Source organism: Micromesistius poutassou, assembly GCF_964030765.1.
Source record: "Micromesistius poutassou genome assembly, chromosome: 18".
Classification (NCBI taxonomy): domain Eukaryota; kingdom Metazoa; phylum Chordata; class Actinopteri; order Gadiformes; family Gadidae; genus Micromesistius; species Micromesistius poutassou.
Window position 1 is genome coordinate 13,635,748 of NC_140288.1, and position 15,357 is coordinate 13,651,104.

The 15,357-nt window shown below is 45.7% G+C and overlaps 2 protein-coding genes across 2 annotated transcripts in view; one reads left to right on the forward strand and one right to left on the reverse strand.

The window, feature by feature from the left end:
* sfmbt2 (Scm like with four mbt domains 2) overlaps positions 1–1,195 on the reverse strand; it is a 16,710-nt gene extending 15,515 nt beyond the window's left edge. Inside the window, 1 exon segment of the mRNA XM_084483329.1 lies at positions 1,077–1,195. The gene's annotated coding sequence lies outside the window, so the exon portion shown is untranslated.
* Positions 1,196–3,410: 2,215 nt separating this feature from the next.
* Positions 3,411–15,357, forward strand: tmem110l (transmembrane protein 110, like). The gene is made up of 8 exons (XM_084483381.1): positions 3,411–3,889; positions 6,331–6,379; positions 7,022–7,117; positions 7,530–7,651; positions 9,242–9,354; positions 10,767–10,850; positions 11,521–11,658; positions 13,751–15,357. The coding sequence occupies exons 1-8, from the start codon at positions 3,700–3,702 to the stop codon at positions 13,886–13,888; spliced, it is 930 nt and encodes a 309-aa protein (XP_084339507.1). The 5' UTR covers positions 3,411–3,699; the 3' UTR covers positions 13,889–15,357.

Sequence of the window (15,357 nt, forward strand, 5' to 3'; positions counted from 1 at the left end):
TTTCACCACATGGGCTGAAATCCCCCCCGTTCCCAGTTCGCTTCAACTGTAAAACACAACCCACTTACAGGCTATCAACGCCTTCTACAAAACCCGATATAGCCTATATATATATATATATATATATATATATATATATATATATATATATATATATATAAATATATATATATATATATAGTCGGAAAACACATAATAAAAGTAAAAGAGGAAACGTAAACGTGCGAAGCCACACGGCTGCACGGTGCGTCCGGGCTGCAGGTCATGTGTGTGTTTGCCACACCAGCTCATGTACTTTGCACACTCAAAACTGCAACGGAAAAAAACTCCCCCGGAGTCGCCAAACGCACACTTTAAATTTAATTCATTAAAGCTCGTGTGTGCGCATCAAAAGAGACATCGCCCGCTCTGCTATGTGCCGTCGTTTTATTTTTTCCTTGTTCAGAGATTTGTATGCGCAGTTTTTGACACACATAACCCGCCATGTTGAAAGTGGTTTGACATTTAGGCAACGTCCGGTATTTTTTCGGATGACTTTTGCGCACCTTTGCGCGGAAAAAGCGGTGACTCAACAAGGCGAAGGACCGCAATAAGTGAATTATTCAATATTAAAATATTTTTGGTTGAAACATCCACCCTTCATTTGGGCCCAAAGAAACACTTGGAGTGAGATAAAATCGGTCTTGTAAGCGTGTTTTTGGTTGTGTAATATGCGCAGGGCCTATTAAACTGCGTTTTAATAAAATGATTGAAAACAACAAATATTCACAACGAGCAGGAACTATGCACCAAAAACGAGTCGACGTGTTCATCAAAAAGTGAAAGCTATAATTAGGCGAGACACACACACATACACACACGCACACGCACACATACACACACTTTTAACAACTTGGCTCGTGAACGCTCTAGTATTTCTGTTTCTATACAAACCGCCTCGGAGCACTTGAAGCTTTTTTTTTTTGCCAAGCAGAAAAAAAACTCTCTCGGTGCCCGTTTCGTTCGGGAAACGCGTGTTCGCAATCGAAATCCACTTCAAATACACAAAGAAACCCTAAAGCTGTCACCTGTCTTACCTCGATGAAGTTTTTTCTCGCGTCTAAATCCTCCAGACCCTTTTCCCTTCGTTCTCTGAAAGCGAGCGAGCGACGTCTTCAGCTGCTGCTGCTGCTGCTGCACTACACAAACCCTCCTTCCAATATGGCATCTCCGCTCTGCGCATGTCCAAAAAATTCGACAGATATTTTTCTAGCCAACTCCTTCGTTGACCTTTAGTGCAGTTGCAAACAAATTTGTTTGGGCCAATTATAAATAGAGACGTGAAAGTACCCACCCCCCTTATTATTTTGTGCTCGTTCTCTCCAATGCAAAGAAGCAAATACACACCGCACACATCGGAAGCGGGAAACGCATTAAGCCATATTTTAGAGGACTTAAATATGTCCATTGCCTATTGACGAAATGTATTCCTGGTTTATACACAAAAATATTTTCGGAGGAAATCAAATGATTTTCATAGTCCACGCCTCGTGACACGGAAAAAACCCACAATAGGTTTCCGTTTCACATAGCCTATCATGTAAAGGAAGTGCTTTGGAATTGATTGCGTTGGCAGAAAAGGGGAATTCCATTTTTCCCTAGGAAAGTAATCTATAACGTTTAAACCTTGGAGCGTATTGGTTCAGACTATCAAGGTAGCCTACTATAAAAAAAAAAAACACACAGACACACACACACACACACACACACACACACACACACACACACACACACACACACACACACACACACACACACACACACACACGGGCACGCACATACACACACGCACATACACACAAACACAGAACATCGCTGCGTATTTGGGTTATAAATAATTTAAATATTTAAATGTAACCTTCCCTCTTATTAAACAAGAAGGCAATTACACGCCATTGATTAGCTCATTGATATGTGAGTGATGAGAATACACACTAAACGGATGCAACAACAGGAAACTAATCTGCACCCCCCAAAATAATGCCATCTGGCAAATAAAGCCTATTTAAAAGAAAATCCAAATGAAAATTAAGTGACCCGACACCTCAATAAACCCGCAAGGAATAGAAGAGGCGAGAACATGTTTGTAAAAAGAAAAGAAAATCAACCCCATTTAATATTGACCATTAACCGACTATAGCCTATATATTTTACATACCTATATGAGGTTTGGTGAAAACACTTTTAAACAACCCAATATCTCGAGTCAACACTATCCTCTAGTGGCGGTGCGCACGTTTCAGCTCTTTAAATAGTCAAATTAAAGTTTTAAAATAGCCTACTGAATAACACATTGAATAACCGAATAACACACTTTCACCGACATATGTTCGCCGTTCTTTGATTTACCATTTCCCCTAGGACCCACTTCGTCAGACAACAAGCCTGTTTTAAAATGGTTAAAATGTAAGAAGGGGGACATTTCAGAGGAAAGTGTTTTTGATGGTTCCACGAGCCAGTGTCAACTCAATGAATTGTCTGACTAATCAGAAAGAGCTGACATTTTTTTTTAGTAAAGTTCTCCCGTCTCTCCCCTTTCGTGTTGTTCAATTGGGGTTCAATTCCCCCGAGACCGACCGCACCGTGTACCGCATCGGCCCGAGTCGCCGAAGTGCCAACAAACGGTTAGAGCAGAGTAGACCCCACTTGTGATGTAACAGATGGTTGGGGCGCGCGCCGTGCTTCGTTTAATCTGGCATCCAAGAGGCTTTTTCCGCAAGCGCGCGGGAGAGGGGATTATCCCCCCACGTGCGATTCGTGCCATGGTTCTGCACAATATGGGCCTACCCCGGCGCTATGGACCCAAGCGGAGGAACCTGTGTTGTTTTGCGGGGTAATATAGGCCCCGCACACCCGCGTCAGGTTAACGAGATAAAGGGGATATTTTGAGGCGGAATGGTGTTTCCCCCATGCACCGTGGGCGGGTGGTAACATGTAGGCTAGGCCGACTCAACATATGTGAATATGAATAGGCCTGATGCAATCTGGATTTGGCGTTCTGTATTGATATAAAAAATATATAAAATATATAATCCATACATACATATGTATATTAGTTCTTCCTATAAATAGGCCTACATCAAATAAATAGATAAATATACAGTACATGCTCGTAACTGTCCTACATGTCGTTATAGCTGACTGTTATTTATAAAATGCGTATAATATACGGTGTTACGATCGCTTGGGGGGGGGGGGGGGGGGGGGTCGTAATTCTTCCCACTTTGGACACGCGTGTTTGCGCGGTCGCCCCTTCTGTTCGCGTGAGGGCGAGATTGACAGACAAAAGACAGGAGGAAATCTTCCCGAAACATCGCGAGGTTAGAGGAGAGCTGGGGGAGGTGACGTCACGCCCTGCCCTGAGCTGGTTTGTTGTGAAAAGCCGTGGAAGTGTCGGCTTTACGGAGAATCGATCACCCCCCACCCCCCCCTTTTTCCTCCTAAACGGTTTAAGATTTAGGAAAAAAAAAAAAAGAAAGTCAGTCTCTGGACTACTTGTCACTTCGTCGGTTCATAAACCGGCGGTGTTTTTATTGTTTCGGATGTATTTTATCTTTTGAAGAGAAGACGGGAGTTCCCATTTCGTCCACAAAACGCCGTTGTTTTTTTTAAGAAGTGTCCCTTTGTTCGCGTGCATTGTTTTTAAGTAGCCCTATCAACATGGACATGTACGGATACAAAGACATTTTACAGGCGGATCGATTGGACATCAATAAAGTCATGGAAATAACGAATATGTCTGATATCACCGACGCGACCCCGCACGGCTGCGATAACGGTGCCCTGACGGACAGGTTCGGGGTGCTGATCCAGGGGCTGCTGGGCGTCGTGGCGTTCAGCACTCTGATGCGTGAGTAGTTTATCCAACAAACAAATTCAACGACCCGTTCAGTGCGTGGATCGATGATCTTCTAGGTGTCGCCTATAATGGATAAGAACGCGCAACAGAAATGTTCCACGTGGCGCTTTGTTTACATTTGCCGTTTCGACATAAAGACAAAGTAGCACATTTGACGCGAGGAAACAATGTTATATGTTGCTACACAGCTCTTGCCTGCCGTTTTAGTAAGTTGAAAGATGTTTTTTTGGACACACGGCCATTCAACGTGATTGTTGTTGCCCTATGCGTTGTTTTTTAACGCGATGGCTGCTGCGGAACCGAACGTGGTTGGCCAATGAGCGTTGAGAGAAAGTCCCTTTATTGAACAATAGCCAGTTATTGCGGTACTAACTTGTGATCCTGAGGCAGCTGACCTCTTGTCATAGCCCACATCCATGGTGCAGCTGACTGCCTATGAATGGCACCACCCTATTATCGGTTTCTAGGACGGTTGTATCTCCGGGCACAATGAACCTCACGAGGCTGTAGAGTGGGGTATTTCAATGTTTAATATATGCTCTGTGCATTTCATCAGTAGGCCAACGCATTGAGATCCGTAGCCATACTGCACCACTCCTTTGGTTTTATAAGCATTGCACATTACCTACAAAACTATCTATAATCTTTATTTAGTAGGAAGCAAATTGTGTTTACTTTAGTTCTGTTTTCAATTGTAGAATGGTTTGCAAAGTAACCCAATTCTTTTTAACCTGAAACTTATTTCCCTAAGATATTCTAATAAGCAAATTAATTATAGAATACATTTTTTTAAATTTAGTTTCCTAATGTTGAGTGCAGGTGCGTGCTTGAAGCAGGTCAGGCGGTGTTTGTGTGTGTGGGGGTGTTAGGCATTATTGTGAGGCAATGACGAGGTCATTTCAGGAGAAATGTGTTTCAACGGCAAAAGGGAGTCTAATGCTTTTTAAAGAGGAACTACAGGCCAAACTTTCCCAAGCTCGGACGAATGACTGAAGAGGCTTAGTAACGGCCACTCTCAGTGGAAGGACGTTTGTTTTACAAAAGGCTTTTGGAGCAACGGTCGCAGGAAGTTTGTTTTACAAAACGCTTTTATAGCAAAGCAACGGTCACTCTGAGTGGCGGAGATTACTTAGCCAAGTTTTCAAGATCCAACAATGGTTGACCTGAGTTTGCCTTACCCTGCAATGCAACCAATAGATTCCCATGCAGTAACTCAATAGAGTCCTAATTGAAATGACACACGCATAACAACAACAAAATACGCTAATTATACACATTTAATGCTTTAGTGTGTGTCGAGCTGGGAGGAGGGTCCACCGTCTCTGTGGTATTTTTTCGTTGTTGTCCTCAGATATCAGATTGATTGCGGCCCGATTCGCTGTGTTGCAGTTTAAAGTTGTATTTTGTTTCCGTGACAAGGTTAGACAGTAGGGTGGAGCGACGGATCAATACACTCTCTAGCCTCCACTCAGTTACTTATTAGTAGAGTAATCAATATCTCTCTCTCTCACTCTCTCGCTCTCTCACTCTCCCGTTCCCCCTTCCTCGTGTGTGTGTGTGTGTGTGTGTGTGTGTGTGTGTGTGTGTGTGTGTGTGTGTGTGTGTGTGTGTGTGTGTGTGTGTGTGTGTGTGTGTGTGTGTGTGTGTGTGTGTGTGTGTGTGTGTGTGTGTGTGGCTCGCTCAGGTCAGAGGACATCCGCTGGTGTGTTAATGTTTACAGGCGCCGTGTCCTGAGTTCACCCCCCCCCCCCACCCACCCCCCGTCCCATGATCCGTGCGCTGTGGTGGTGACTTCCAGCACTGCAGTACAGCATGCCCCCCCCCGGCCTTCCCCCCCCACCCCCACCCCTACCCCACCCTGGTCATAGTCTGAAGAGAGGTGCCCTGATTGCTAAAGGGACTGCCTCCTGTGAATTCATTCATTCATTCAACCTTCATTCAATCTTATTTCTCTCCGAGAATAGTTTTTTTTTTTTTGTGTGGACAGGTGCTCCTTCACTGATCTGCTCCTAATGTTGCCGGGATTTGAAAATAGAGAGAATAACATGAGTGTAAAAAAAAAAAAAAAAGAAAGTAAAATAATACAAAATAGGTAAAGAACAAGCACGCATTTTATATCCGAATTGGGATGGTTTATAATCAAGTTTCTAAAATGTCCAGTTATTGTTTTCTGTGTGTGTGTGTGTGTGTGTGAGTCACCTTGCAGTCCTTGAGATATGACCGTAGAGGTCAACAAGCAGAGCAGAGCTGTGCAAGGCTGATAGGCCGAGAGAGAAGTGCAGCATTTATTTAAAAGCCGGGCCGGTATGCGTGTGAGTCATGATAACAAGCCCACAACAACAGACACTGGCCGCTCTTATTTTACCAACTGCCCACAGGATTGTATTTTCGTAAGTGAACATGTGGTTTGGGTTTCTCTCGTTTGTTTCCAGTGAAGCGGTTCCGAGAACCTGCGAGCATCCGACGGCCATGGCGGATCTGGTCAGTAGTCTCTCTCTGTCTCTGTGTCTCTGTCTCTGTCGCTCCCTCCCCTCCCCTCCCCTTAAGGCCCTGATATACTAAAAAACGGAAATGGTGTGTTTTCACAGACAATAGCGGAGTTGAAACCAAGTCGAAATTGTGGCTTCATCTGTCAGTGTGTGCAGGGTGCTCTGCAGAAATGAGTCAAACGTTTCCAACACGCCCCCAGTACACCTTCGCCTGCGGTCGGTCAACAATTCCACCCGAATAATTGCGTTCCGCCCCCCCAGTGTCCCAAGTTGCTTCACGAAAAGCCCACTAAACGCTCCTGCCACCAGCCAATGGCTGACGAGTTTCACCATTTGACAGATCAATGTTTTTTTTAGAAATCTGATTTACATATTAAAACAATTGCTTGGTTGATGCTCCAGCCCGGCAGGGTACAAGACACAACTCAATCATTTTAAACGTCATTTTATTTTGGCTGTACCATGTTAAATGTTAAAATGTCTCTTAAACTGCTGTCCGCAGACTTCATCGTTTTTTCTTTTTTAAGTGTACATCGTGGCTTTGGGTCTTCCTCTTCTCTCCGTAATCGGTTCCCCTGCGGACACGTGCGTCCGGCCCTCATCGCTTCCTGTTTCCACCCCCCACCCCCCCCAGGTTCTACGACACGTCCAAGCAGGCCATCGGGGCGCTGTTCATCCACCTGGCCAACGTGTTCCTGTCCACGCTCACCGAGGAGGACCCCTGCTCGCTGTAGGTCCTCGCGGGACCCCCCGGGGCCCGCAAGGGGACGGCCGTGAGCGTGTCTCATACGGCCGGGGTCACAGCGGGACAACGAGGACAAACGACGACTGATTGCGTTGCTAAAGCTATAAGCAGAATTTCTTTCTTCACTTTATCTATTTAGAATTGACCAATGGATCAATGAATCATTGATTCAGTTAGTGATGTATTTTTAGTTAGACTGGTTGGACCCAAGACCGCATGCCATTAGATAAAACAGCATTTTGTAATAGTTTTTAGTTTGTGATTTAAAAAAAAAAAAAATAATAATGTAATCAGCCACCCTTTTCATGTGACTCTAAAACACGAGCAGCGCAGGCGTCGTTATCGCGGTTTGCGTATTCAAGGCAGATCGCTGACGTTTTCGTCTCATTTCCTGTAGCTACTTAATCAACTTCCTGTTGGACGCCACGCTGGGGATGCTGTTCATCTGGGCGGGGGTCCGGCTGGTGGCCAAGCTGGTGGAGGTGAAGCAGTGGACCCTGCTCACGTTCGGGGAGTACGGTGAGAGGCCGTTGTGAAACGAGCTCAAATGTTTGCCCGGCAACAACAACAGAGCGCGGCGCGGCCGAGGCCAAACACACACTCACTCACCCTCACACTCACACTCACACACACACACACACACACACACACAGCCCTTTGTTAGATAGACCAAACACAAGCAAAGCAAATAAAGTAGCACCCACATGATTGGTGCATGTGGGTGACATTTACAAAGTTACGAAACCCGGTACAATTCCGGTGAGTCAGAAAGGCAAATTGGAAAGAAAACGGTGTGTCATAAGTGGTGTTTATTTGGCGTTTAAAGATAAGATACAATTTGGGATATTCAGTTTAGCTTTGCTGCTGTGACACTTGAATTCCCCCCCCGGTATTAATAAATTGTTAAAGTAAACCTTCACCCAAAACATGTGGGGAAAATATGATCTGGTTTTGAAAGTCAATCTTTTCAACCATATGGAGCGTTAGAAAAACAAATAGTGTGTCTTCAAGAGGCCAAACAGTCATGACAATGAAGTGGCTGAGCCATAGCCCAATTGAATTAAGTGTTTTCCCATGACAATACAAATCCTAGTGCTTCCCTGAACTGAGAACGAGCCCTATACAGAGAGAACGCGTATGTCCAGCTGGTCTGAGATGCTTAACCCTCTCTCGCAAACACTTCATACAGCAAGCGAAGGCGAGCATTTTCTTTGCTTTCACCAAAATGTATTATTATTATATTATTATTATATTATTATTATTCAATTCTAATGGCGTTTCACAGGAACCTCATCACTTGCAGCTTGGCTAGTCGATGCGGTCGTAAACCACGACACATTTACAGTGGCGTACTTAGCAGGGCGGGGGGGGGGCGTAGCGAAGTTGCATGATTGCTTCGAGCGTTAGCAGGGGGACCGTCCAATGCGTGAGTAATTGGACATCCCGGCGCTGCTATTATGACAGGATTTTTATAAAATTAATATAGATATGGGGAAGAAATATAAAGACGGTATTTTGGGGGCCCCAAAAGGCCTCTATGGGGCCTTCTGTGGGGCCTGGGGCTCCAGGCAAGTGCCTGGTTTGCCTAACAGTACTGTCCGCCCCTGCACATTTATAGTGCCTATTGGCACCGTCCAGGCCAGTAGAGGGCACCCTAGTCGAGGGAGGGCTAAGGGGTGGTATTCAGTTGGTTGCGATCTGCAACCTCACCGCTAGATGCTACTAAATTGATGCTAGACGCGTCACACTGGACCTTTTTTAATTAAACAATGCTTTGTACTTCCAACAATGGCCACTAGATGTCGCTCTCAAACCGTTTGTGATCACAGGAGCGACCTTCACGAGCAGTAGTGTGTATTGTGGGTTCATTGGTGTTTGGCTCCAACGCAAGAAGCATTGCCCCTACCTGCTCCTTTACCCAACGCATCTGGATAAATCATGACACGTAGTGACTCCTAAATCACTACAGATAAGTGCTACTGACAATGGTCAAATATAAATAGTAAACGGCACAAATAAATAAAGATATTCATGAATGAAAGACTTTGACCTTGTGGGGGGTTACCCCTCTGGGGGTTTCCGTGGCGCTGACCTCTGTCTGACCTCCAGGCGACCCCCCCCAGGCGGCGGCGTGGCTGGGCCAGTGCGGCTTCTACCTGCTGATCATGGTGCTGGAGAAGGGCGTGGTCAGCCTGGTGCTGCTGGTCCCCGGCTGGACCAACGTGAGTGTGGCTCTCCAGTACGCACACACACACAATACACACACTCACAATACACACACTCACAATACACACGCACACAATACACACACACACACACAATACACACGCACACAATACACACACTCACAATACACACGCACACACAATACACACGCACACACACAATACACACGCACACTCACAATACACACACACTCACAATGCACACGCACACTCACAATACACATGCACACACAATACACACGCACACTCACAATGCACACGCACACTCACAATACACACGCACACTCACAATACACACGCACACTCACAATACACACGCACACTCACAATACACATGCACGCACACAATACACACGCACACTCACAATACACACGCACACACAATACACACGCACACTCACAATACACACGCACACAATTCAGCCACAAACTGCCACCTTTCTTGGATCTCTGTTCACAGTGTAACAATGAACCTCCAAATGCAGTCATAATACATCTGGTCTTGTATCGGGAACTTTCGCATAAGTTTTATACTTTTTTTACACTTTTTTACACTTTAGATCTATGAATCTTTATCCATATTCTAAAAAAAATGCCTTTTCAATTGTAAAAAATATTTTATATTAATGCCATACCCACCATCTGAAACAAATATAGAAAAAGATTGTACTTTGAATTATTATATATAAGATGTGAAAGAGATTTTATTTATTTTTTGCATTTTTCAGCTTTATTATAGAGAGAGACAGAGAGGAAAGTGTGGAAGACAGAGGGGAGGACATGCAGTAAATGTCTCTGCGATTAGGACTGTGCCTAATATATGGTATGCGCCTTAGCCCAGTGCGCCACCGGGGCGCCCCATATAAGATGTGAAACACACTTTTTCACTCGGGTCATTCTGTATCTTTTAAAAGGTGCTGTTACTCCGAGCTAACATGCTAATATTCTAAAATACTGCATTTGGAGGAGTGGGAGAGTAAGTGGCAGAGCAAGGGGAATACAGGTGTCGCTTGTAAAAATGAAATAAGGGGTCAGTTTTCCCTGTATGAACAAGTACGGACAAGAAAACGGAGGTCACTTCACATGGTCCACAACAATTACTGTCGAACAATCGACACTTATGTAAACAGTTTCATCTAACTTATGACTAAATGGGTCATTCTGAATTCTAAGGAAGTTACTGTAAACTTGCAGCTTTTTTTATGTAGCTATCGTATGTTTAGCTAAGACAAGAATGTACATTTCTACATAGTTTCTATTTATTTTCTGAAAGTACATGCATACAACAGCAATGATATAGAAATGTACATAGCAAAATGAATACTAGCTATAGGAAACATAGTACAGAAGTTAAGGTTGGGGTTTTGAGTGAAAGTAAATGTTTTTTTCCGCCCTCTTTTTGTTCCCAGTTGCAGGCGGTGTTGCTGAGCTACATCACTGATCCCCAGCTGGAGCTGGTGCTGGTCATGCTCATCGTGCCCTTCATAGTCAACGTGAGTCTGCCCCCCCCGACCTCCAGAACCTTCCTCTGCTCCCCAGCTGAGATATATGATATGATGAAGAGTAGAAGATGGGGTCAAAGATAAGAGATGGTGTTTTAAGATTTCTCTGTTTCTGTTTTACGAGGGATGAAAATAGTTGACCGTATAAATTTAAACGGCACCAAAAAAACTCTCTCTCTTACTGGCGATAAATGGGTATATATATTATATTTAACATATTACATATGGGACATTTATATTTACATATAATAACCAATGAAAACTGTCTAAGCGTATACATAGGCAAGGCAAGGCAAGGCAACTTTATTTATAACGCACTTTTCATACACAAGGCAGACTCAAAGTGCTTCACATATAAACACTGTCATACAATAAAATAAAATAATAGATAAGTAAAAAGTAAAATAGATAGAAAATAAAGGCAAAGTTTAAAAAAAAACATTTTAGAAAGGCAGAGTTAATAAAAATGCATTTTAGAAAGTGAGAAAATAAAGGCAAAGTTACTAATAAAATTAAAAAATAGAAGCATTGTAGATTTAAGATTTAGCAGAAAGCTAAAGCAAACATAAAAGTCTTCAAACTCTTCATATACAGTGAGAGAGATCTAGGCTCTTGTCTCCCTCTCTCCTCTCTCCTCCCCGTGTCTCTGGCCCGCCTGCAGGCCATCATGTTCTGGGTGGTGGACAGTCTGATGATGAGGAAGTACAAGACGACCAAGAGCGTGGAGGACTCGTGTGACGGCGGGCCCGCCCCCCGGCGCTCCGGCTCCCTGCCCTTCATCGCCGACGACGAATCCCAGGTGAGGATCCAGAGCGCAAAGAAAAGAATTCCCACAAACATCTCGCAATGTTGTTTGGACGAATCTGGGAATGATACCCAGCTGAAACTCTGTTACGTGCTCGGGAAAACAACGCGCGAACGTCAAAAACGATCCCGCTGTTTGCTTTCCTGTCGGTGTAGTTTTAAAGTTCATCGTATTCTCTCGCTATCGCTTGTCCGGATTCATCGGCCTCGGTGTGTTCATTTCCTACATTACCCAGAATGACTTTCACCAAAATAAGAGCGTGACCGTGAGGCCAGGCGCTCCCCATCAGCCTCGTCCATCCAGAAGGCATGGCTACGATCCACAACGGAGAAATAAACTGCCTTTTCGATCATACGGGGAACGGCAACCTGTTGGATACAGACCCGGCACCGTGGCACATACGTGGCCTTTTGTCCCCCCCCTAAACGGTACGACAAACTGTGATTTAAGCCGTTTCTCAATACCAAGTACGCGGACTACGTTCTCGCGGACTTGGAAGTACGTACTTGGCAAGTCCGGACTTTCAAGTACAGACTTCCGAGAAAGCGAGTACGCACTCTGCAATTGGAACAGCAGCGGACTCGATGATGCATTCTGGGATATTTAACGGTCCCAAGTCCACACGAGTCACCTCCGATGCATCCTCGGTAGAACGGCCTCGTCGAGAACGCGTCGAGAACACTTCCGGGTTTTACGACAGTACTCGTGTTCTCGCGTACTTGGAATTGGAACAGTGCTTGGGCCACCACTGATGACGTTTACCGAGAACGCAACTACACGAGTACGCACGAGAACGCGAATTGAGAAACGGCTTTACAGTCAGCCGAGCTCAACCACAGCGAGGACTCCTAGGGGACTCCTCGGCGTGCGCGTGAGAACGCATCGTCACAGAGCCTGTTCCAAGTGGCACCATGGCTCTTGTGTGGCACAAACAAGTTTGCCTGTTTTTTTTCTACCCCATTAGTGGTAGAAAAGCGCGGTGGGAACATGGAAGGGCTCTTCAACGGCCCCTGTTGTCTGGAGACCGCGGGAACGCAGCCGCAAAGGCCGCCCACAGAGTCACTTGGAACAGAAGCCTATGTCTTCCTCCCGACCTATGGAATAGTGGATTCCTCTTGGGGGGGCCCCTGGTACACACACTTATTCACACGTATTAACACACACACGCATGCTCAAAAGCACACACACACATATTGCCCACGCGCACACACACACACACACACACATACAGGCAGAAGCACACACATACAGGCACACACAAACGCGCACACACACTGTCTATCTGGGAGCCACACAACATCCCTTCATCCCGGTATTAAATGTGACATTTGGGAATCATGCTGTATTCCCCCTCTTTTTCCCCCTGGCGCGCCATGTTATGGAACGCCGAGCTGAATAGAAGAAGGGGATTGAGAGAATGAGATGGGGGGGCGGGGTGGGGGGGTGGGGGGGGGAGGGTATGCCGGTCAAAACGCAACGGAGAGAATGAGTAAGAGTGAGGGAGGCTGAGTGACAGCGGGACAGGGTAAGGCGATATGAACTCAAGTGTGGTCAACAATGGCCGGTGTTGTGATCCGCTGCCCCGCGTCTCGCTGTTCTGGATCTAATATTATGGGATGGATTATGGAGCACGCCAGCGAGCCCGGAGAAAAGCCTGGAGAAAGGGTAGGGGGTGTGCCAGAAGGTGCCAGAGGCCGTAAACGTTATACAGCCGTGGCGCCGGGCCAGGCTATGGATCCAGCAGACAGGCAGCGTCCGGGCTTTACACCCAGAGATGGGCTTCCAACCTGGGGTCCTGTTTTACAGACTCTCTGCTGGCTACGCCGCGTGGAAAATGTTTGATCATCGGAAAGGAAACGTGGCTGTAGTTAGTTATACGTAAAAGATGGTTTTTCAAATAAATATTTTAGAAATTTTTCGGATTGTGGAAAAATGTCTGAACTGAATACATTTGACTAAGTCGTGCGTGTGTGTGTGTGTGTGTGTGTGTGTGTGTGTGTGTGTGTGTGTGTGTGTGTGTGTGTGTGTGTGTGTGTGTGTGTGTGTGTGTGTGTGTGTGTGTGTGTGTGTGTGTGTGTGTGTGTAGGTGCTGCTGACTGTAGATACAGACACGGAGGACACCGAGGAGGGGGAGGAGGGGGAGGAGGGGGGTGAGGACCAGCTCATCCCCCCCACACCACACTTCTCTGCGGGAGCCCCCAGACCCAGCTGGGTGGTGGTGTGACCCCCCCCCCCCCCCAGTACCACCTGGGGCCCCCCCAGAATCCACAGCCAATCACAAGCCCCGCCCACTACCGCTACTGCAAAAGCTCAGAGGGCACCGCAGAGACCCTGTACCTGTCTGTCTCTCACACACACACACACACACACACACACACACACACACACACACACACACACACACACACACATATACACATGCACAGAGGAATCTCAGGCGGTGAATATCTTAACGAGAATGCTGTGATTTATTGTTGATTAATTGATTTCCTCTCCCGTTTGAGTTTCTTCATGGTTCAGATCTGTGTGTGAGGCTCCATGTGGAAGGCCGTGGTTCCGCCTGTGGTTCCAACCGTCCTTCTGACTTGGCTGCAGTGATGGGAACGCCGCAGTGGGCGGGAGCATGTATCTCAGGTTTACTCCTGTGCCTTTCTTTTTAAAACCTGTCTTATCTCTCCGTCACCACATTGCCGCGCTCTTCTGGGAACATCACAGTGACCGCAGTGGAACGTATCAAAAGGAGGTTCCTCGTTTCCTAAGGGCTTAATTAGAGCGTGCACGCTACCTTTAACAAGGGGGGGGGGGGGGGGGGGGTGGGGGGGGGGGGGGGGACTCGGTTCAGGTGACAGGTCGGCGATTGTGGAAAATGAAGGAAAATTCAGCGCAAAAGATTCCCAATTTTAAATTGTGGTCGTATCGCCTTACCACTGAGCTAGGCAGGGGGTGAACCGTATTGGAGGGCGATCTCCTCAGAGCTGTTTCACATCACAGAGCCACGTCTCAAAGGGCTGCTGGATTGTGATTGTAGCCTTCACACGTCTTCAATAGAATGACGTTGCTTTTGAAGCCTTTCCTTTTGGTTTTAATTAAAGGCCTTAGAGAAGTCTATTTCAAACTTTTATCAGGTATGCATTTTGAAATAGGTAGATTTGTGTGTGTGTACACTAGTTGTTGATCAGTTAGAGAGAACATTAATTGAATGTACATTGGACCTGGACCGTTTAATGACTACAATTGCGGATGCAATCTTTCAACTGCTCTTCCTGTCTTGCTCGCTGTCAACCTCATTGTTTTTCATGAAAATTACAAACACACACAACATCCGGAGAGTCCATGTGTGTCTGTTCATTCTTTAGTTGCTATAATGGAGACTCTGCTCTGAATTCTTGGGGGGGGAAAACTGCCACTTTTCCAAAGCTGTACATAATGAGGGTGGGCTGTAAAAGTGGAACTGTTATTATGGAGATATTCACTACACATTCCTACAACATTCCCTGTTGCCGCTTTGTTGAATCCATACAAACGGTTGAGATATGATGAATGCTGCAATGCCACTAAAAAGACAAAGCCAATTATTCTTGTGGCGCTTTTATTTTGGTGGCTTCTCTTAATGAATGTATCACTAATGCAGAAATCAGGTTTGTTTTGTAATAACTGGATACTGAAGTGGTCAGAACAAACTGAGAAAGAAAT

Bases quoted from the DNA above. Each gene is read 5' to 3' on its own strand.
- tmem110l (XM_084483381.1), top strand. From the start codon at position 3,700: ATGGACATGTACGGATACAAAGACATTTTACAGGCGGATCGATTGGAC. The intron at 3,890-6,330 runs GTGAGTAGTTTA...GTTTGTTTCCAG, and splicing joins GGCGTTCAGCACTCTGATGC to TGAAGCGGTTCCGAGAACCT. The intron at 6,380-7,021 runs GTCAGTAGTCTC...CACCCCCCCCAG, and splicing joins CGACGGCCATGGCGGATCTG to GTTCTACGACACGTCCAAGC.